The sequence below is a fragment of the Mastomys coucha genome, unplaced genomic scaffold (assembly GCF_008632895.1).
Source record: "Mastomys coucha isolate ucsf_1 unplaced genomic scaffold, UCSF_Mcou_1 pScaffold14, whole genome shotgun sequence".
Classification (NCBI taxonomy): Eukaryota; Metazoa; Chordata; class Mammalia; order Rodentia; family Muridae; genus Mastomys; species Mastomys coucha.
Window position 1 is genome coordinate 44,729,745 of NW_022196896.1, and position 23,844 is coordinate 44,753,588.

Sequence of the window (23,844 nt, forward strand, 5' to 3'; positions counted from 1 at the left end):
GTGTACTTGTAATAAATAAATAATAAATAAATCTTAAATTTAAAAAAAAAAAAAAATTATCCTAGCCAGAAGCTACACCACCCAAAAAGCCCGGGCCTCAGATTGACAGAGAAGTTAGCAGGTCCCAGCCAATCGGAAGGCAAGCTCGAGCCACTAGCTCATCCTAGCGATGCGATTGGCTGAGTTCCACGCCCATCGCGAGCCAATCGGCGCACGGCGCCAGCTGAGGCCCTACCGGCGCTTTCCGTTTAACATGGCGGAAACTGTTTCCTCAGCGGCCCAGAGCGCGTGGAGCCAGGCGGGCCGGACAAATGCGGGCTCTCCGGAGGAGGAGGAGTCGGGAGAAGACGCGCAACTACTCCGGTGCCAGATACAGCTGGGGGCCCCGAGAGGGGAGGACAACGCGGAGCTTGTGACTGAGGCAGAGGCCGTGGCTGCGGGCTGGATGCTCGACTTCCTCTGCCTGTCTCTATGCCGAGCCTTCCGCGACGGCCGCTCCGAGGACTTTCGTCTTACTCGTGACTGTGCTGAGGGTGAGTGCGGGCTGCCCGTGTCGGGGGCTGCGTCGAGGCCGGAGACCGGCTTTCCCTCACGTAATCCGGGCGGGACCGCTGGCGAGAGGCCGCGGCTTCGCCCAGACCGCGGGAAACCGGCCGCTTCCTATTTGCTGGAAGTCCTCGCTCCCGCCCCCATCCCTTCCACGACTCCAGACAGAATGTTTGTTTTTTAAAGACAGCCAGCCCAGTTGCTACCGCCTCCTTCTAGGTCTATAACAGATAAATGTAGAAAAGTTGAAGAAGGGGCGGGACACGGGGACGCGGGTACCGAGGGAGGTAGTACAGCTTGTCAGATGCTTATCTTGTAAGCCAAGGAACCTGCGTTTGATCCCCAGAACCTATACAAAAAAGTTTAACACACGTATACTTACAGCACTGGGAAGACAGACAGGTGGATAGTGTTCACTGAACCCTGACCTAACCTGATTTGGCAAGCTTTAGGCCAATGGAAGGCGGGACGCTGAAGAGATGTTGGCTCAGCACTAACTGGTCTTCCAGAGAACCGGGCTAAATTCTTAGCATTCACTGGGCAAAGTTTTAAACTCCAGGGGATCAAATTTCTTCTTTTGGCCTCAGCAGGCACAGTATACACATGCTACACAGACAAACATGCAGGCAAAATATCCATATTCATAAAATAAAAATAAGTCAATCTTTTGTTTAAATGTTTAAACAAATGTTTTTGTTTAAAGTTTGACAGTGCCTGAAAAATGAGACCCAAGTTTGTCCTCTGGCCTGTGTGTTGGTGAGAGAGATCCAGGAATATGGTTGGCTTACCTGTGTACATATTTACTGCCAAGTACATCTTTGTGTTTGTTCAAATATTTAAGAAATAAATGTTTTAAAGTTGATTATGAATTAAACAAGTTCAATGGAAACCTTGACAGATGTATACTATTTCCTAAAATACAAAGAATTTCATGGTATAAATTTCAAAGTAGTGATTTGATACATCTTATAATTTAGATGTGTACTACTTGAAAAAAAACAATTTTGAGTATCCGTTTCACATTTAAGTTACGTTTTGTAAGAACAGTAATATTACAACTTTTTTCTGATTTTTAAAATATTGATTAGAATCTACAGTTCTAAATTTTTGATCAGTTTTGTTGAGTATTATGTTAGGGTTCTGTAGAGTAACAGCTTTTTAAGAATCCAGTACTGTTCAGTCTGTGGCGCTGATGTCCTCAGTATATGCAAGAATCTCACAGTGGCCTCCACTGTCAGTGAAGGAATGGACTTGTGTAACTGAGAGTGGTGGGACAAGGGGAGCACCTCTCTTCCATGGCCTTTATATAGGCTTCCACTAGAAGGTGCCGCTCAGATTGGAGGTGATTAAAAGTTTGTCTTCCACTTCAAATTCCCAGTAGAAGCAGCTCTCCCCACTTTATATGATCCAGATAAGCAAAATATAATTCCCAGATATGCCCAGCCATTTTTAGGTTTTAGTTAATTTCATATGTAGTCAAGTTGAGAACTAAGAATACCCATCACTGTTTATAAACTAATATTTAACACTGTATTGTATCTACACAGTAGGTGTACTAGTTTTTGATATTATTTTAATAAAAGTTTTTTGTTTTAATCTTTTAGCTGTTATTCATGGACTACCCAGTCTTACAACTTACCAATTGAAAACTGTATATATATGTCAGTTTTTGACAAGAATTGCAGCTGGAAAGTCCCTTGGTAAGTATAAATTTTTATTTTATATTTCAAAATCTTTTAACTTATTTCTAAATATAACACATGGAAAACGGATAATCATATTTTCCTGGTTTAGTGTTTGAGAAAGTTTACCTACCTGCATCTGTCATATACATAAGCAAATTTTGCTTTAGATATAAAGCAAGCAAATATAATTTTATCTTTCTAGAACAATGACTCTCAAACTTTAGCCTGCCTCAGGTTATGTTTCAAAGAGTGTCTTAAAACAGTAGAGTCAGCTGGGCAATGGTGGCGCACGCCTTTAATCCCAGCACTTGGGAGGCAGAGGCAGCTGGATTTCTGAGTTTGAGGCCAGCCTGGTCTACAGAGTAAGTTCCAGAGAAACCCTGTCTCAAAACAAAACAAAGCAAAACAAAAAAACAACAACCACCAGTAGAGTCATTCTGCCTCACTATGAGTTTATCTCCCAGGTGATTCAGATATAGTGGGAGGACTACATTTTATACACTCTTGGACATTCAGTTGAAGTTATCTTATATAGCTTAGTTATGACAGCTATTATATATATATTCATTGTTTACTGGCAGCTATTTAAACTTGATGCCAGTCCTTATACAAAAAAACATGATTTGTAGCTATAATCTTTCTCCCTTATTTCCATGTTTCATTTTAGATTGTAATGAGCAACTTTGTTCATTTTATCAATCATGACTCATATTTACAACATGGTCATTTAATAGGCTATTTTGTAAAAATAATTCTGTTGGTTTTTATAATTTACAAAATACTTTCCCAACAATACTTGTTGGTGAGCAGTACTGACATGAAACTGCTTACTTACAAAAATATATTATTTCAACTCCCATAATATTATCACCATACTAAACCATACCTGGGCCATGTGGCCTGCTTTATTTGGAGACTGAAATTAGAAGCTTTTCTAACATTATTCCTGGAGAGATTAACACTCTCCCCACAATATGGGAACCCATGACAAACCAAAGTAATCCTGCCACCAAACTCTTAGTGAACCAGTTGGTTTCCTGTAGTTATTTACAGGGTCATGGATCGTTCTGAGGCAGCTGCGTGATCAAAAGTTCACACCAGCATGAAGGCAACTCAGCAAAGCGGGAACCTTGGAGCTTTCTGAATAACCTGGGTCTTCTGAGTTGTTTATTTCCTGAGTCTTTATACACTTCCCTCTAGGATAGAATGTTGGAATTCGGAAAACACTGGGCTAGACTGATGCAGAAGACGGGTGTGTAGGGTAGGGCCTATGGCTGAAAAAGATAACAGGCTGATGTGTACATAACTGGAAAATTGAAGACCGTAGCTTACAGTATTATAGTTTATTGGGTGGTTTTGTATGTTAGAATATTCTCACTGCCCAGCAGTGCTTTTCATACATAGTCTTAGTTTCTTTCCAGGAAATCTTCCACTCAGAACAAGGGATAAAAACAGATTATGAGTAACCCTATGGTTGATTGTTTTTGTTCATTTGTGCAGAGACAGGGATTGAACCCAGGGTGTTGTGTGAATTAGACACATATCTATCCTAAACTCATGGTTTAATCTTTAAATGTACTAAGATTCTGTTTTAAATATATATCTTAGAAAAATCACTAGGACCAGCCAGCAAGAATCAATGTTTTATCATAATTGACTTGAAAGAGGTAGTAGTTGAAGTTTAGGGATTTTTTTTTGATTTGTTGTTTTGTTTGTTTGTTTTACAGTGTTATGTATCCTGGGCTTTTGACTTGGCCGGGTGAATGTGCTGTCATCCAGCTATAGCCTCATACAATTTCAGAACATGTAATCTTTCTGTGATTGCTCTATAGTAGTACTTCCTGCTAGAAATGTGGTCTATGTTTGAAATTTACAAGGTTTTAGTTGTTAAGACAACTAAAAGGAAGTACAATTAATTTTAATGATATCTTGTTTCTTAACTCAGTAATCCAATATTTTTAAAATATGCCAAGTAATATACAAAAAGTTGAGATATCTTAGTTTTGTCTTAAGTTTATGATAAAGCATAACTGTTTGGACAGGTTGCATTGTGACTGCTAAGTGCTTATAAGTAGCTAGTGGGTACCATATTGGCTTCAGTCTCCAGCCCCACACAGCTATAAAATACAACAGTATCTCAAGGGGAAAATACATTTATAGCCGGTTTCTCATCTCAAAAGACTTACTTTTATGTGCCCCAGGCTGCCCAGAATCTCATAGTCCTTCTGCCACAGCTCCTAAGCACAGGGGCTTATAGGTGTGTGCCACCATACCTGACTCTTAATTTCCTAAGATCTGAGACTAGGAATTTCCAGGCCTCCTACAGAACTTAGCTGATCCCTGTAGGGAAAGGTGAGTTGTGTGTTTTCAGTGTCTTTATAGTTTCCAGTCCACCAACCTAATGACAAGGAAACAATCAGAAGCTTTTCCTATTTTTCCTTTCCCTGTAAAGTACTGCCTGCTCTACTGGATCTTGAGATGCCATCCAAAATAAGACCAGGAAACAAATCCGGTGCAGATTAACATCTCACCTTCAAGGAGGGAAATTTGTTTTGCCTCGTTGTTGTTCCATGCCTTTTCCTTGCCAGGCCTCCTCCTCGTCCCGTACAGTGTGGCTTTACGGTTTCCCACCTGTTTCCTTAGAGAGATGTTTATATTATCGCTATCACATTACTACTTCTGCTTACTATTGCTTTTGCTATTTGGGGATTTTGGTTTTTCCACATAAATTTTAGGGATTTTTTTTTCCCAATGCTATGAAAAATATAACTGGGATTTTGATTGATTGCATCAAATCTGTAGATCACTTTCATAAGAATAGCCATTTTTACATTATTCTGTCAATCCATAAGTATAGGAAGTCTTTACATCTTCTAGTGTCTTCAACCTCTTTAGAATCTTAAATGTTTTATTTTATAGATCTTTCTTCTGAGTTAGGCTTATTCCTAGGTACTTTATTTTATCATGAACAAGATTTTTGTTCCTTGTATCTTTACTAAATTTTGCACTTTGATTTTATACCCTGCTATTTTACTAAAAGTATTTATCAAATCTAAGTGTTTAATGGTAGAGTTATTAGGGTCTTTGTGTACAGGATCATGCCATCTGTGGAGCTGAACTTTTCTTTGAGACAACCAGTAAGTGGTTTGTGAGGGTCCTGGCATCTGCCTCTCCCACTTTCTAGCTGTGCCCTTTCCTAGGTTTCTAGGCCTACTTTAGAGAGCAAGGACATTAGCCTGGTGACCTTTACTTATTAGTAAGAATATCTTTTGTAAATTGTAGAATAATTTTAATTCAACAACATGGCTGCTGACAAGAAATCACATCCAAAGATGTTTTAGGTCTATATGATTGAGCCAGCTAGAATGTAGACGAGTTCTGGATTACAGTATAATTTGGCTGAAATACAAATTCTTTGTGCACACCTCTAATCCAAAACAATGAGAGTAAAGTTAGTTTGTAGAAGGAAGCAGCCATGTTTGGAAGTGAAGTCTAATTGGGGGCTGGGGGAGGCAGACAAAGTGATGAATCAGAGAAAAATTTGACAGAATGAGTCAGAGATAGGATATGCCCAACTCTCACGAGAACAGACAGGTAAGAGGCAACTTGAAAGAAAGAGAGGGGGAAGGAGGGACGGAGAAGGAGGGGAGGGGGAGCAGGTTTAATTGGACAGTTTTACAGAAACAGATTGCAAAGAGAACAAGCTAGACACAGGTGAAGACAAAATGAGCCAGAGAATAATAAGGAGCCAAGAAGAATAGAGCATACTGCCAAAGTTAGTATAAGGCCAAGCAGAGAAATTCAGTCAGAAGTTCGACTCAAATCAGTCACTTGGAAAGCTTAAGCCAGAACAACTGAGTTCAACAAGCCAGAGTTCAGAAAGAACTAGAAAGGGTGAGTGTATTCCACAGTAAGCCCTCTGAGATGACATTACATATGGCTAATAAAGATACTGTAACATTATACCTCTGCCTTACTTTCCACCTCAGCTTTCCCACACATTGTCTTTCTATCCTGTGTGGTTTTCTTGGCTAGTTTCTCATTATCCATTTTGCTGTTTTCTTAACAGCTCTTTGCTTCACGTATGCACACTAAGTGTTCTACTTCTGAACTGCATCCCTTGGCCATATTCTAAAGCTTAAACAGTTTGCAGATGTATCTAGTCATCCATATGTTTGAAGTTTTCTGAATAATTCTGAAGTAGAAAAAGCATAGAGAACCACTTGCATAATAACATTTCTAAGAAAGTACCAGTTCTATTGTCTGCATTGCATCACATATGGATCTTTAAATTCTGCATGGATGGGAATTGGTTTTATTTATTTTTTTGTTTGTCTTGAGACAAGGTCTCACCTAGGCTAGGCTTGATGCTCCTGCCTCAGCCTCTGAAGTGCTGGAATTATAATAGACTAGAATCACCATGTATGGTGGTTTCTCTTTGTGTTTGTATCCTAAATACTTAGCACAACTCAGATTATATGAGTAATTTTTTTTAAAATTTGAAAGATTTTTAAACAGCTATGTAGATGTGCTATTTAGTGTATGAAAATATACCCAGCTTGAAATTTCTCTTGAATATATTTATTTACTGTGTAATTGCATTGAAATGAACCAAAACAGCTCTGAAACTAGAGCTTTAGAGGAATATAAGCAGTTGGCAGTTCCTGCCTTCAAAATGTAACATACAATTGTGTGATCAAATAATAGTATTTTTGCCTTCAGGATACTTAAGATGATAGCTAGACATGGTAGAGCATAACTGTTCCCAGTTCTCTGGAGGCCAAGACCTTGTCTTAAAAATATGCAAGTAAATTAAATAAAATGGTTTTGGTTTGTTTTGTGTTTATTGTTTTGTTTTGTTTTTGCCAGGCAGTAGTGAGTCACATCTCTAATGCCGGCATTCAGACGGCTGAGGCAGGTGAATCTGTGCATTCAAGCCCAGCATAGACTATATAGAAAGAGTTCCAGGGCGGCCAGCGCTATGAAGAGAAATGCTGTCTCTAAAGAAAAAGAAGTTTCTGACTTATAATTTCAGTGGTTGTTTGTTTGTTTGTTTGTTTTATTTTAGTGAACAAATTAACTTAGAAAAATCATTTCCCTAAACTGTTCTGTATGAAAACTGCCCGGAATGTAGCATATGCTAGATAAAATTGAAATAGAATAAACCTTTTAAGGTTTCACTTAACTTTCAGTTAACTTACTTTTCTGTTTTAAAAGATGCACAGTTTGAAGTTGATGAGCAGATTACACCCTTGGAATCAGCCCTAATGATTTGGGACTCAATTGAAAAGGAACATGACAGACTGCATGAGGATATACAGAATTTAATTAAAATTCAGGTATGAGTATTATTTTGTGCTTATTGCTTTGCTAGAATATTCTATCAATTATTTTTCTCATTGATGAGACAAAATACCTATCAAGAAGCAACTTGAGAAGTTGAAGGGATGGCTTACTGCTTAAGAGCATTTCTGCTCTTTCAGAGGGCCTGGGTTCAGTACCTGTAACTCCAGCTCCCTGCTCTGTCTCTGCAGGGCAACTGCACCCAGGTATACACATACATAGAGATTTGTGCACATAACAAAATTCTGAAGAAAGAAATGAAAAAAGTAATGAGAAGAAGAGTTTGTTCTAGCCTATAGTTTGGGCAGGAACGGTCCACATTGGTGGGGAAGGCATAGCTGTAGGAGTGTGAAGTGATTGGTCATCTCGTGTCCTCAGTCAGGAGGAGGGAGATGAATGGGAGTGTCCACTTCTTCCTTGGTATTCAGGCCATGACATCACCCTCGTCCATGGGATGGTGTGCCGATATTCAGGCTGCTCCTCACTTCTCAGTTAAACCATTCTGGAAATAAGCTTCTAAGTCAGGTAAACTTGAAAATTAATATTAACTGTCACAAGTATGAAAACATCTAACATCCAAAAAAAAGTAACTTGTTAGAATTGTGCTGTAAACCTTATGAAAATCTTAAAATCTTTTCTTTTAGAGCATTGCCCCTTCGTTTATAGTTTTCACATGAGCAGCATGCCCAGAACTTAATGTTTTATATTTAGGTATATGCCACCTCCATGATACAAGAAACACTACAGCTATTTAAAGATTACCAAGCAAATTTTAAAATGAGAGATTCGTATTCTTCTTATTTAATTACCTCAAGACTGTCAATGGGGTGGAGGTGGGGATAGCAGCTGCTTTGGCCTGCTTGTTCATTATGGGGTTCTGATTCTGGTTCTGGGGGTTACACCCAGGGCCTCACACGTGCGATACATGGATTTTTGTAAATAAGAGTATGTAGAATTTTTAACGATGCTAAGGCAATTTTAGTAGACTGCTTAAGAATAAGAGACAAGATGGAAGTAATTGCAGTCAAAGCAAATATGTTCTTAGTTCAATAAATGTTTCCTCGGCTTTAGGTTTTTGATATTGTTAAGTTGCACAAGAGAGAGAAACCCAAGATTATTTCTACTTTTCCCCTGTAGTGGTGATTGTCAGGTAAAATTGGGACCTAGAGATAAGACACATTGGGTAGAAAAATGACTGCTTCTTGTAAAAATTCAACATAGAACAGAGATTTTCATGTTTTCATATCTGTGGGTCTCTAAGAAACCTGACTTTGTGTACTACACTTGCAGACAGTTCAGGAGGGACAGCAGCATTTAGTGTAGTTATGCATTTGCTCCACTGTTGTACGAGTTTCACATCACTTCTGTGGCGTGTGGGTGTACTGTCTCTGCCAGTTAGAGGAATATGGAAATGAACAACAGGATCAGTAGTCTTTCCAGATAAGCAGTTGACTTGTAATTTATTAATTCCTGCTTTGGGGTGCTGAACATGATGTAAATGTGAACTAGTGAATTTTTTACATCTTTTTAAGACATAGTTATTTCATTATTGAAAACAACTACATATTTATCAAATAATGCATAAAATGTTTTAAATGAAGTCTTTCAGACTTAACTTTATGTACTTAGTCAAATACTGGTTGACTATTTTAAAAAGCAACCTAAGGTTTGTATGTGTCTTCTTTAAGGCCGTGGCTGTCTGTATGGAATTTGGCAGCTTTAAGGAAGCAGAAGAAGTGTTTGAAAGAATATTTGATGATCCAGAATTTCACACGGTAATTATTTATATTTAGAAATAGAATTAATTTTATAACTTTATATGGGATAAAGAAAACAGAAAATTGAAGGAGGAAAGGAAAGCTTGACCTAACAGTATATTAAAAAGATAATTTTAACATTAATCAATATAAAAATTTAGTATTTTAGCTACCCTTTTTAATATCAAGTCTTTATATTTATAGTATGTCCAACTTGATATTCAACACATTTGGAGGGCTCAGAAGCTACATAGAGGACTGGTGGCTGCCACATTAGACAGCATAAATATAGAGTGGCCTAATTTGCGTATTTCTATTTGTTTGTTGTTTATATTGCTGTATTGTTGAGATAAAATCTGGTTCAGTATCCAACACTAACCTCAAAATTCAAGATCATTTTGCCTGAACCACTGTAGTACTAGGATTGTAGACATGTACTACTGGGCCTGTCCCCATTTTCTATACCTTTTTCTCTTTTTCTTTCTTTGAGAGAGGATCTCAAGACTGTATCACCACACCCAGCTGGAGTTTGTGATATGATCATTTGCAGTTTGTGTCTGTGTGCTAACACAGTCAGTAGGCCTCAAGTTGTTAAAACACTGTTAAAAATAGTGTTATTGGGGTAAATTAAACATCTTCAAAGAAAGAAAAAATCTTTTATTTGTAGTTAATTTTTTACCTATAGATGAAAATAATATGTCCTAAGTATGTAAGTAGATATGTTTGCACCAGGGAACACAGTTGTGTAAAGGAGCCCCTACATCAGGAAACAACCTAGCTCAGAATATAGCTCTATAGTATTTGCCTAACATATACAAGCCCTAGATTTGGTCCTCAGCACCAAAAAGAAAGACCAGCCAGGCGTGGTGTAGTACATGCCTATAATCCAGCACTCAAGCATAGGGTCGGCGGGGTGGGGGGGGGTGCGGGGGGGCGCGTAGTATTCTTAATTAAAGACTTGCTTGGCTATAGTAAGATATTTTCTCAAAACCTAGAACCTCATCAGATCTTGCAATCAATTGAAAAAATGGTTGTCTTCTCCAGGGTAACTACTAACCAGCTTCTACCACTAAAGATTTATTTATAACGATATCATGCCAGGTGCACTTTGGAGTAGTATTCCTGGGTGATTGACTAGACGTACTGTACTCATTTGCTGTTCACTTTTCAAGTAACATTCATTGAGTTTTAGTAGGCACTGCCAGTACTTTTCCAAACGAGTGAACAGCACTTGCTCTGTAGACCTCACTTGTGGTTTTCATTTCAGCTTTCCTGGCAAATATATAGTTCTATCATCATGGTTTAATTTTCCTGAAAACTATTGAAGGTAGAATGTCATTTGATATGTTAGTAGATACAGTTGAGGGGGTATTTGGCTTAATTAATAACTGACTTAGCCTAATTGAGTAGGTTATGGTTTAGGTAAGGCATTATCTGATTTGACCCTTCTCTAAGGGTATAATCCCCCCCAAAAAATAATTTCAGCTGAGACCAGATTATTTTGTTGAGCTTCCTACCCATATATTTTCTTCTTAGTATTAGTAGCTTAATGAAAACTCTACTCCACTTCTGTCTCATAAGAGGAAAACTTAGGCCAATATACATTAATTACGTAGGAGAAAGTAATCAAACTCTCTTAACATTGGCATAGTCAGTGGGGCTTCACCAACTCACTCATTGAACTTTTTGCCATAGTCTCAAACAAGCATGAATTTCCATTGATTTGTACACTAACAATTGACTCAAAAGGCGGCAGAATGCTTAGACACCTGCATTTCTTCCTCTCTGGAGTATAGATTGATGAGTTTGAGAGTCTTAGCGAAACATTCATGCACACATCCCAGCGAGTCTCATTTCTAGGTAGACAGACAAGAGAAAACCCAGATCTTAATGAAACAGTTTAAGATCAAGCTTATAGGTTCTTTTCAAGTGCTATAATATTTACAGCTTATCCAGCATTCAAACAACTAGTATTGAAGAAAGACCTACATTGAGTACAAAAAATATTAAGAGAAAATGTTTGAGCATTGCAGTAATAGCATATAAGTTCTTCAAGCAGCTAAATGAACAAATGATGGTTGATCAATATACTAGACAGTGGTATAGGAATAACTTTTTCTACACATTAACATAAATAATTGCCAAGAATATAGAACTAAGGAAAATATAGCAAGTTTGAGGGGGAGAAACCACTCTTACACAAGAGGTACCATTTATATAAAAGCAAAGCCACAGGACTTCAGGGACGGTGCAGCAAAGTAAAGTGCTTGCTGTGCAAAGGCATGAGGACCTGAGATCAGGCTCTAACCCTCATAAGCATACAGACATGGGGGCAGAGCCTGTAGTCCCAGGGTTAGTGATGCATGCAGAGAGCAGCACACATATACATCTGAAATAGATAAATAAAGTTAAGACTGTGATAACCAGTACTATCTATTGCTTACAGACATCTAAATATACAAGCATAGAGAACTTTCTTTTGGGGAGGTGCCAGGACTGGAAATGGAGCCCAAGGCATACTTTAGACTAGACAAGCACTGTTTCTGACAAACTATGTACATCCCTTCAGCCCTAAAGAGTTTATAAAGATAGTAAATTCTGAATTTTGAATAATACTCATAGGTGAGGACAAAGAGTGAGATCACATTACAGGCATAAACAGGCTTTAGCCATATTGATAATGTTTTGTTTTTAAGCTGGGTAGTAGACAACTGTTTATAATCTCTATTTCTTCCTATGTGTCTGACACAAAATTTAGGGGCATTAAAAAAAGAAGACAATACATGGGCCTTTTAAAGCAGAATTATGATTCTTAATTATATCTCTATTAGTTTATTTTTACAAAATAATTTTTCCATTAAATATATATTTATAGGAAATGAAATTTGTGTTTTATATCAATATATTTCTGTTTTTCTTTAGCCTTTAGAAAGAAAATTACTTAAGATAATCTCTCAGAAAGATGTGTTCCACTCCCTTTTTCAACACTTCAGCTATAACTATATGATGGAGAAAATTCAGAGTTACGTGGATTGTGTGATAAATGAAAAATCATCAACTTTCCTAATGAAGGTACACATGCTATTTCAAGGACAGAGAAACTGTTATAACAAAGAGTACTTAAAAGAGAAAGTCTTAAAATCTAATCTAAATTTTAAGTTAATGGGTTATTAAAGTGGCTATCTTCATTAATTTGAGGTGATTTTACTTCAAAATAATTAGGTGTGTACATGAAAAAGTACACATGTGGGTATGTGCTAGCAGAGGCCAAAGAGAGCTTCCCATTCTTTGCACCAGTTGTGAGCCGCCTGATAACAGGACCTGAGAACTAAACTCTGATTCTAGCAAAAAAGCTCTTCACCGCTAACCCTGAATCCAGCCACTAAAGTTTTATTTTAAATTGCGGAGAGAACATTGTGTCTATCAAATATATTTACAAGAGAATAAAACCTCCATAATGCTTATAAACCATGCAATAGTAATGGAGTTTCAAGTATTGTCAAAATCATGAGAATAATTTGGTACCTTCTTCTGTTGACCCGTGAACCGATAATTCTGCTGTAACTCTCAAAGACCGTGTACTACTTGTTTAAAACGCCTAATTTATTCTTCTCCCCTCCCCCTTCATAATCAACCCTTTTAAGGCAGCAACAAAAGTAGTGGAAAGTGAGAAAGCAAGGACACTGGCTTCTGAGGATAAGCCACACGCTGCCAGCACTGGAACAGTAGTGGAAAGTGAGAAAGTAAGGACACTGGCTTCTGAGGGTAAGCCACACGCTGCCAGCACTGGAACAGAGACTGAAGTTAGTTTGAATAAAGGGAAAAGGTTGGTATACTCTTTATGTTTAGTTTGTTTTAGGATATTATGTCTTTAACATAAGCAATGCTAGTAAGCCATTATTAAAAGTAATAATTAAGTAATTAATGTGATCTCTAATTGATAGTTTGAATATTTGAAATACTATAGAGTTATTTTATGACTTATGAATTATATGTTAATGTAGGGAGTGAGAAAATATCAGTTTAATGTGTATAAATATATTTACTAATTTTAGTGAAGGTGTGCTTAGGAAATGAGGTTGAAATTGGAGACCTGGTTCATTTGCCTCTTATTTGAGCTCAGATCTCACTAAGTTATTTTAGTATTTTAAGGTATTGTTCTCCATATTTTAAAGCATATGATGCACTACTCAAAAAACAAAAAACAGCCGGGCAGTGGTGGCGCACGCCTTTAATCCCAGTACTTGGGAGGCAGAGACAGGCGGATTTCTAAGTTCAAGGCCAGCCTGGTCTACAGAGTGAGTTCCAGGACAGCCTAGGCTATACAGAGAAACCCTGTCTCGAAAAACCAAAAAAAAAAAAAACAAAAAACATTGGTCCCAGTGCTGCAGGAAGTGCACTAGTTAGTCCTATCTGTTCTGTTGTAAGGCATGGTTAATCTCAGGTTGTCTGAAAATGTCACGCATTTTCAAGGCTGGTTTTACATTTGGATTTTGTTTGAGCAGGATCCTTAGCTGGGAGTTGTACTTGTTTGGTTTTGTTTAGTTTGGTTTTGTTTTATTCTTTTGAACAGCTTTTTATGTAACTGCATCTGGCCTTAATCAAACATTCACGGTCACCGTGGCAGACTTTAAAGAGCCCCTGACCCCCTGCTTCCAGCACCCTAGTGCTACATTCATAGCATATGCCTGCACGCCCAGCTGAGGTACTCCTCAGGAAGGAAGAGGAGTGTCAGAGAACCTGTGGGAGTTGGCTCTCATTCCTATCAGAGATGGAATTTAGGTAGTCAAGCTTGGCAGCAGACAGTAACCTTTACCCACTCAGCCACCTCCCAGTTCACCAAGGGTAAATCTTTAACTTCTGTCTTACAAGCTAACACTATTGAAGAAGATGAGTTTTGACCGTGAAGATTCTTTACTGTTTTAATGTTATTAGTTGCTGCATGTGAGTGCATGCTTGTGTACCATAGTGCATGTGTGAAGGCTAGAGCATGTTAAGTACTTGGTTGCTTCCTTCAAGGTTGGGAAGGGAAACAAAATCCTATTTCAGAGTAAGTACTTTTACAGACTGAGCCATCTTGTCAACTCAAGATTTCTTTTTAACCCATGATAGATTCTTTCTGTTGTTTACACACTTAACTGAAGACTAGGTGGTTAGAACCTTGTGATGTCCCGATGGATGGATTTGGTAACCCACATAATACTTAAAGTTCCAAGGATGCTATCTTAATTGTTAGACCCCCAAGTTAGATAAACATACTAAGATAACCCCTTAGGACTAGGACTCAGTTGTCTTAGAATCTTCCCTCCTTTTGTTCCTTTGTATCCAAGGACAGTTTGCTCCTCATTCATCTCAAAGGTATGTTGAAGTCCTGTTTTGTCATTTTGAGAATTAAGTGTCTCATTTTGGCTTTGTTATTTTTTTGTTTGAAGCCATCTTGCCCAATGTAATAGCGCTATATGATAGAATTAAAGCTTAGATGATGATTCTGGGAGGTAATAAGTGTGTCCTGTACTCTCCTTATAGAGCACTTGCAGGTCTCAGAGACTCTCCTAGATACAGACAGTCCAGAGTGAAAAGGAGAGCCTCAGGCTCTCTGTTGTGTACTGCAGCTCTCCTTGTCTTTATACATCCAACTGCCTCTCCATCTCTGAAGTACTTCTCATGCTTGATATCCAAGATTATGATATGCTTTGTACCACACAAATACATACTTAAAGTAACGTCTAGGATCGGCTTTTGCAAAAGTAAATGTTTAGATTTCTTCCCAACTTAAAACTTTTAGTTCATAGTAATAGAGATTGAACTCAGGACAGGACATAAATCATACATTTTTTTCTGTTATTGAAAATAGATTGTTTGGGGGCTGGAGAGATGGCTCAGTGGTTAAGAGCACTGACTGCTCTTCCAAACGTCCTGAGTTCCAATCCCATCAACCACATGGTGGCTCACAACCATCCTTAATGGGATCTGACGCCCTCTTCTGGAGTGTCTGAAGACAGCTACAGTGTAATTACATATGATAACTAAATATTTTTTAAAAAATAGATTGTTTTTTAATACAATACATTCTGATTGTGGCTTTTCCTAGTCCTTCTTCTCCTAGGTCTTCCTCGCCTCCCCTTCCATCCAGATCCAGATCTTCTGCATCTTACCTTAGAACACAAACCGGCATCTATGGAATAATAATAAAATGAGATGAATCAAAAACAAATAATTATGACAAAACAAACAAACAAGAAACAAATAAGAAAAAGTACAGGAAATATATATAGGTGCACAAACACATGTTCCCACACTAAAGAATTAAAAATTTAAAAAAAAAAAAAACATTCAAAATCAGAAGTCATGATATATACCCAAAGGACCTGTAAGATAGAAAAGGCAAGAAGACCTCAATTTAAGATTATGAGATAAAGAACCTCCAAAGATGCTGTTGAATTCAGTTTGTGTTGGGCTATCAACTACTAGACATGGAGTCTACCCTTTTTTTTGGTTTTTGGTTTTTGGTTTTTGTTGTTTTGTTTTCTTTTGTTTTTCCAGACAGGGTTTTTCTGTGTAGTCCTGGCTGTCCTGGAACTCACTCTGTAGACCAGGCTGGCCTCGAACTCAGAAATCCGCCTGCCTCTGCCTCCCAAGTTCTGGGATTAAAGGCGTGCACCACCACTGCCCAGCCGAGTCTACCCTTCTAAGTGGTTTCTTAGTTATGGGCCATGTGTCTACTTCCCCTCCCAATACCAGGACCCCATGTAGTACAGGCCGTATGCGTGCTGCCATAGTATCTGAGTTTATATGCACCAGTCCGGTTTTGTTTAGAAGGCCTTGATTCCTTGGTGTCTCATCCCTACTGGCTCTGAATACTCTTTTCATCCTCTCTTCTACGTAGTTCTCTGTGCCCCAAGGAGAGGAATTTGATAGAGACATCCCTTTTAAAAATGAATGTTGTAAGGCCTTTTGCTCTATATAATGTCTGGCTGTGAATCTCTGTATTTATTCTTATCTGCTACAGGAAGAAACTTCTCATGCTGCCTGAGAGAGACATAGTATAGCAGAATTTATTAATCATTTTGTTGCTATGTTCCTTTAGGGGAACAGTAGTATTTGATTCCCCCCTGCCCACCAGGTCCCTGACTGCCTAGGAGCAGTGAAAAAAGACTAGAAGTCAAATCCTAGGGTATGTGCTGAAGGCTTCTCTGGAGATCTCCAGATAGCTCTGATGAGGCCCAGTTTCTCAATTTACATTTCTATTCAGTAATTTACTCCAGGTGCCTTTCTGATTATCCCACCAATCAGCATTCCTTGACCCCAGCCCCCTAGTTCTTAGGGAAAAAAAAAAACAGCAAGCACATTTTTTTTTAAAGACTATAAGTGAATGCAGGAGATCTGCCTGCATTTGTAAGCACAGACATTAAGCTAGCTGGGTGGGATCTAGCTCTGAGGTAGCCGTTCCTACCTTCTCCTGGGCCTAACTTAGCTCTGTCCCAGGCTGACCTTGACCTTGTATTTGCCTGCTGTTGTGTCTTTCTGACAAGCTGGCTCACAGTGCATCTGCCTCTCTTCTTTTATCATATTGCATCCTCATAGTTTGCATAGTTGAGAAATTATATATTCTTGAACTCATGTTTCCCACGCAGCATTTACCAGTTTGCTGAGAAATTGGTCACACCCTTGCCTCCCAGACTCTGTCTCTGATTATCATGGCGTCATTAACCTTGGCAGAGAGGATACTCAAAGGAGGAACATGAAAATACATATATTATTATACAAACAAGCCTATGCCCACAGCAGCCATGGACACCCATGTCCTGCTGGCTCTATTCTATGGACAGAAACCATGTGGTGCTGTCCCTTGCATGGCTAAGCCAGACTCAGCAAATGGACTATCTAATTTGCCACCTAAGCAGCACTTGGTATGGGTTCCATCTCATGGTGTGAGCGTTAACTCAAAGCAATTGATCAGTCACTCCCATAAGTTTTGAGCCACTATTGCACCAGTGAATCTTGCAGGAAGGTCATTGTTAACAGACTGAAGGGTTTGAAGCTGGGTTGGTCTTTACTTTACCTTTCTTATTGGATAGTATGCAGAATACATTCCAGTACCATGAACACTAATTAATAGAGGTGAAGATTTTAGGAAGGCATCAGCATGACTTCCCCATGTCCAGTAAGGTGTGTAGGTGCTGTCTTCAGGATTAGGACCTTACTGTTAGTTTCCTTCGGCAACAGCTCAATTAGACATAAGCCATTCCAAGTATTGGAAGTTTTGTTTGGTGACAAGAGATGTTCACCTAGGGCTCTGACTGCCCTGTTATTTGACTATTTCATTTAGATGTCTTCATTAATGTATTAATAGTAAACTTGTACTGTATGAGGTTTCCATATGACTCCTCAAAATGGCTCTTAGTTTTAGCTTTTCCTCTCCATATTTCCTCCCTACCTCCCTCTCCCCATCTCTCATCCCATTCCAGTCCCCGTCCCTTGTCCATCCATAACTGTTTATTCTGTTTCCACTTCCTAGGGAGAAATCCCTTCCCACTAGACCCTTACTGTCTACCAAATCTTTGTGGTAATATGAATTGTAGCTTGTTTTTATTAATAGCTGGAAAGCTGTCATCGACATGTAAGTGAGAACATAAGATATTTGTCTTTTTACCTGAGAGTTTCAGGATTCTGGGTTTTTTTTTTTTTTTTTTTTTTTTTTTTTTTTTTTTTTTTTTTGGTTGGTTGGTTGGTCTTTTTGTTTGTTTGTTTGTTTGTTTGTTTTACAGTTTAGTAATATAAAATAATAATTTTGACCAGACTATCTGCTGTGTCTGCAGCCTTCCCAACCCTCATTTCAGAGCCATCCCAGGTAGGAGCTAACATCTGCAGTATTGCAGTGCTTGGATTCATGTCATTCTTATTTTACTTAATGGCCACAAGCAAAAAGTGGTAATGTATCAGAGGGTGTCCTTGAAGTTCTATCTGCCTCTCAAGTTCCAGAATCACAGGGTTATACTACTTTACTCAGCTTGTCAGAACAATAGTCTATCTGTGAGGTTGTTTCTAAGGGAACCTTGATGGCTCACATCTATAATCCCAGCACTGGGAGACTAGAGCAAGAGAATCTTGAGTTTAGAGCTAAACTAGCTACCTATAATACAAACTACAACACAAAACCCATAATCCATTGCTAGACTATAGATAAGCTTAAGATAGGCAGAGGTTTTAGTAGTTTTGTTTTGTTTGAGACAAGGTTTCACTAGGTAGCCCTGGTTAGCTTGGAACTTGCTATATAGACCAGCCTGGCCTCAAACTCTGAGAGGTCCTGAGTGCTTCGATTAAAGGATATTTGTACCCAGCTGGTTAAGATCTTTATATATGGGGCATGGCTCAGTTGGTAAAGTACTAGACTATCTTGAATAATGCCCTGGATTTGATTCCCAACACAACATAAAACCTGAAATGGTAACATACACCTAAAAGCCTAGCACTTGAGGGGAGGAAACTCTATCAAAAGTTTAAGGTCTGTTTTGGCTATATAGTAAGCTTGAAGCCAGCATGGCTTCAGCCTTGGCCCTGGCTCAAGAATAAAAAAGAAAAAATGAGAAAAAAACTATCAGTAGATGCAAGAGCAAATGTGATTTCAGAAAAGTGAAACAGACTCATTGGTGGATGGAGTTGAACATGACCACGCTGTGTTTCTGGATGCTATTTTAGTGCCAGCAAAGGAGAATTTTTTTAAGTTCAGCTGGAAATGTAGTAGTTCATAGCTTTTATACTGGGACCTGGGAGTCTAAAGCAGGAGGGGCATGAGTTTGATTTTTCCTGGATTACATAAGACTTATCTAACTTCCATCCACCACTACAATCTCCCAAAACTTCAATTTGAGACTTGTTAGAAAGAGAAGAAAATAAATTGTACCATTAAATTATATACATGAAGCACATGTCGTTTTCATGTATCAGTTGTACTCCAGTAAAGCTAGCAAAAGCTTTCCACTTCATGGAATAGGAGTTTTATAAAGAAAGGCATGGCAAATGCTTGATTGTAGCATTAACTATGTGTTTGGGGAAGTTTGATTTGTACGTCATAAACACATCTGAGCAAAAATTGCCTACCTTTTAATGAACTATATAGATCTTAATCCAGTCATGCTTCCATTCCAGAGAAGTTTTTGGTGAATTGAAAGATGTCTTGACTTGTACTTCCCCTATACAAAATACTACTTGTATATATTCTTAGATTTTATTTTTTTCTTTTAAAGTGTTAATGGCCAACAGTCTACAGAAACTGAATCCTTAGTGGATACAGTATCCTCATCCTCAGTAAGGTAAAGTATGATTTTTGTCTTTGTCCTTAAAGTCACTGATAAAAGCAATTTATGTATATTTAAATATAATTAGCATGTAAATACTGTGATTTAGAAGTAGCTTGATCCTGTTTAGCTCAACGGACCCTGAAATGTCTTGAAATTTTTATCTATAAAGATTGATAGAGGATCTAGAATCATTTTACATTATGTCTAATAAGAAGTTATTAGACCAACAAATAAGGAACACATAAGTTGGTCCTGGTATTTTGTCAAAAAAAAAAACAAAAACAAAAAAAAACAAAGATTCACTGCTAGAACAAAGAAGGACTAGAAGCTACAATTTTTGATGAGTGTTCCATATTCCAATTATACAGTTATTAGGAAATTTTCTGATCTACTATAAATGCTGTAAGAAATGACCTTAACATGTCCAAAAACTAGAAAGTCTTTGTATATGACTGCAGAAATAGATCAGTTGGGTTGCTGGCATGGTATGGGTATGTGGAAGGAATTACTGGATAGGACTTTAGAATTCAAGATGTTATATGATTTGACCACAAAAATCACTGTATTAGGTTATATATACCTGGGGAGGGAGGGAAACAGGGTCTCAATATGTAGCCCTGGATATCTGGAACTTAACTGTGTAGGCCATGCTGGCTTCAAACTTGCACTAATCATCCTACCTCAGCCTGCTAAGATTATAGGCATGTACCACCATAAGAAAGATATATGAATGATGGGAAGTTCTTGGAAAGATAACTGGCAGTAAAGAATGGTAGAAGGGGATATAGCTGAGGTTTCTGTGGAAATAGGAGTGGAAGCCGTTGGGAAGTAAAAACTGTTGGAGTTGTGCTAGAGCTCAGTGCTAGAGCCCTTCATTTTGTAAGGAGGACTGGGTTCAGGCTCCAGCACTGGGAAAGCAAACCATGTGGAGACCCGTCATTGCAACACTGTGACTTACTGTCCTAAGGTACAGCCCATGCAGGGTCAGGTAATAGAGGTGAAGAGGGTGAGGGTAGCACTCTAGACAATGATAAGGTGTTTTAGGAGAGAGAAAAGGTAAAAAAGGATTTACTAATTGTAGACTATTTTTGTGGCTAAAAGTATAAAATGTCTATATATTAGGTGAGGGTAACATCCCTACCTAAATTCAAGCGCATTGATTTTTAGGTTCTATTTTACTTCAATATAAAATTAGAATAATGCAAGGCTGAAAAGAAAGTTGAACTGTTAAGAGAGAACACTGGCTGCTTTTTCAGAGGACCCAGATTCAATTCCCAGCACCCACATGGCAGCTCACACCTGTCTAACTCCAGTTCCAGGGCATCTGACATCTTCACACAGACAGATATTCTGGCAAAATACAAGTGCACATAAAAATACATTATAAAAGAAAATAAGAATAATGTTCACTTTGCAGGACTGTTCAAAAATGTGCCACATTCATTATTTCTAGCATATAACCTTAGCTTCAAAAAAAAAAGTCTTCGAATCTATAAAGTAAGGGACTTAACATTAGATTGAGAAATTTTGAAAATTCTCCTGCAGAAAATGATTTAAAAGCCACAGGAAAGAAGAAAAATAAATGTATGTGGTTTGAGGAATGTTTGGGACTTCTTTTGATTGGGTTTGGTTTTGTTTAGTTTTGTTTCTCCGTCAGTCTATTTGGAAAACTGATAGTCTTCATCTCTAAGTAGTTGAGCTGTAGAAAGATAAAACAAATGCAAGTTTGACAATAGAATTCTTAAAAGTTATTATTATGGGTCACTAAGGAGAACAGTGAGAGAGCTAGGCCAGTGTAGCAGCTTCTGTAGCAAAGGTGAACCATTCCCCAATACCCCTTCACTAGTCTCCAGGGTCATCACAAGCTCTCCTGTTTTATTTAGGTCTCACAAGAATGCCTTATCTCAGTTGAAACACAGAAGTGCTCAGCCTAGGAATGAAGCAAGAACAGGAACTCTTCAGTGTGAGTACTATTACTGCAGTTGAGAGGGATGCCTACCTTCCCACTGCAGCCCAGAAGCCTGCTTTAGAAAGCTAGCTGGTTTTGTTAGTCCAGTCTAATTGTTGGCATGTTTGACACTGTTTTTCTGCTCAGCTGTATTCAGCAACTTCAGACTTTGGAGTGTTTCAAAATTCATTATTCACATTGCCTAAGTGAATTCTGAATCAGTACTTGAAAGGAATATACAAAAGGTTAGGTTTTCTTTGATCTTCAGTAACTTTTTTTATCAACTAATCAATACACACTCTGATTTTATGGATTTTTTCTATTTAAAGACACTGTGGTGTTGGCTCATTAATATTGACTTGTTGCTAGCAGCAGTATAATGTGTGTCTGAATAAAATAATATGTAACTCTTTAATGTTGCCCTTTGATCTCCACAGGTATACATGCATATGCCCACATGTAAATAAGTGAAAATTGACTATACTTGTGTCTGCAAATATACATTTAAACTATAAAGTTTAGATGATTTAGGCAAAAATCTGTCCCCAAAAGCCAGTCTTCTGTTTCTCCTAGCTACCTGCTATTGGCTTACCATCATAAATTTTGTTCAGTTCAAAATCTAGCTGTGTAGTCTAGTCTTATCTCAAATTTTGGATTCTCTTATTTAGCCTCCTGGGTTCTGGAGTTACTTGTGTATGGCTCCATGCCTACTTCTTACATTTTATGTAATCTGGGCTTGTAGCATGGTTTTCTTGATACAAAAGTTCCCTTGTTGAGTAGATTTATTCTCTATGAGCCCTTCCATCAGGCTTCCTGTTTCCTTGCATCTCCGTTTTCTTTCCTATTTTGTCTGGATTTTTTTAAGTCTATAGTTTCTAAATTTCTTAAATGCTGAAGACTACTGTCTTTTTCTGTAAAGCTTTTTGTCTAAGTGTAATACTTTTTAGAAATACTTTTTGGTCACAGCTTGGCAAACAAGTTTCAGTTGCTACAGTGGAGAAGTCTGACGTTAACATCCCCTACATGACCAGGTTTTCCTGGGGTATGCACTTAATGCTGGAAACCCTCCTAATTACTGCTTTGGTTTTAGATTTCCATTTAATTAAAGTGATTTTTCACTTCTTTTCAGACTTTCCTGGACTTATGGACTATTTGTATTTGCATATTTAATTTCTAAATAATTGAAGGGTATTCCAAATAGCTTTCTGTTACTGATTTCCACCTTAATTCTGTTGTGGTCTGAGAATAGTTTGTAGACAAAAGGAGTTAGCTGACCATGAACTTGCAACGATCTATTCTCCTGCAGTAGCCTCCAAAGTGCCAGTTGTCAGAGAACACATTCAGGAGTCTGTTCTCTCCTTCCACCAGAAATTGAACTCAGGTAACCAGACTGCCCACTAAGAACTTTTACTTGCTGAGTCATCTTACCAGCCCCTTAAAGGATTTTTTAATGGTTTATCCTACTGTTGGTCTGTTGTGGTGATTGTTGTTGATGTATGCCTGAGAAGAATATGTGCTCTTTTATTAAATGGTTTTTTTTTTTAATTTTCACAGGTCATGTTGTCAGTAGTTCCTTTCTGGTGTTCTAGTTCTTCTCGTCTCCTACCTATATGTTCTAAAAGTTACTGAGAAAAAAAGCGTTAAAATCTCAAGCTGTAATTAAAAGTTTGTCTATATTAGCTCCCTTTCCAGTTCTAGCCCTTTTAAAACACTTTTTCCCAGTACTAAGATTTTTGTTTATAGGTAGTGTGTTTCCATTTTCCTAACTGGAATCCAGTGAGTATAATTATCTGATTTCCAACATGTTTGGGTCTGGGTGTATTTCTACAACATTACTGTTATATCTCAGTTACTATATTCTTTGTATAGTCTAAGTGTAGTTACACTGATTTTAAATCCTGAGGCCAGTGCAGTGGACCCAGGTAAATGCTTTCAAGGCAGCAAGCTTTATTTCTTAGCCTAGTGTTTAATACTTTCTGGAGAAGCTATAAAACATTATAGTACACTCCCAGGAGCAGGTCGGTGGGGCCCTGCTGTGACTTCCTTCATCTATTTAGTTGCCTATCTATGAGTAGCTTTGAAAACTACAGTGTGTGAGGAGATGAATGAGCTTTGTAACACAAGAATTTTCTTTTTAAACATGTATTTATTTATTTATTTATGTATATGAGTACACTGTAGCTTTACAGAGATGGTTGTGAGCCTTCCTGTGGTTGTTGGGAATTGAATTTTAGGACCTCTGCTCACTCAGGTCAACCCCGCTC

At 38.1% G+C, this 23,844-nt stretch overlaps 1 protein-coding gene across 3 annotated transcripts in view; it reads left to right on the plus strand.

The window, feature by feature from the left end:
• The first annotated feature begins 220 nt into the window (after window positions 1–220).
• Window positions 221–23,844, plus strand: part of Terf1 (telomeric repeat binding factor 1) — a 44,487-nt gene continuing 20,863 nt past the window's right edge. For all 3 annotated transcript variants that reach the window (XM_031366925.1, XM_031366924.1, XM_031366926.1), the window contains exons 1-8: window positions 221–533; window positions 2,151–2,246; window positions 7,449–7,570; window positions 9,263–9,349; window positions 12,254–12,403; window positions 12,976–13,157; window positions 19,579–19,644; window positions 21,516–21,595. In XM_031366925.1, coding sequence (XP_031222785.1) covers window positions 254–533; window positions 2,151–2,246; window positions 7,449–7,570; window positions 9,263–9,349; window positions 12,254–12,403; window positions 12,976–13,157; window positions 19,579–19,644; window positions 21,516–21,595 — 1,063 coding nt within the window. In that variant the 5' untranslated portion in view covers window positions 221–253. The remainder of the gene's footprint in view (window positions 534–2,150; window positions 2,247–7,448; window positions 7,571–9,262; window positions 9,350–12,253; window positions 12,404–12,975; window positions 13,158–19,578; window positions 19,645–21,515; window positions 21,596–23,844) is intronic.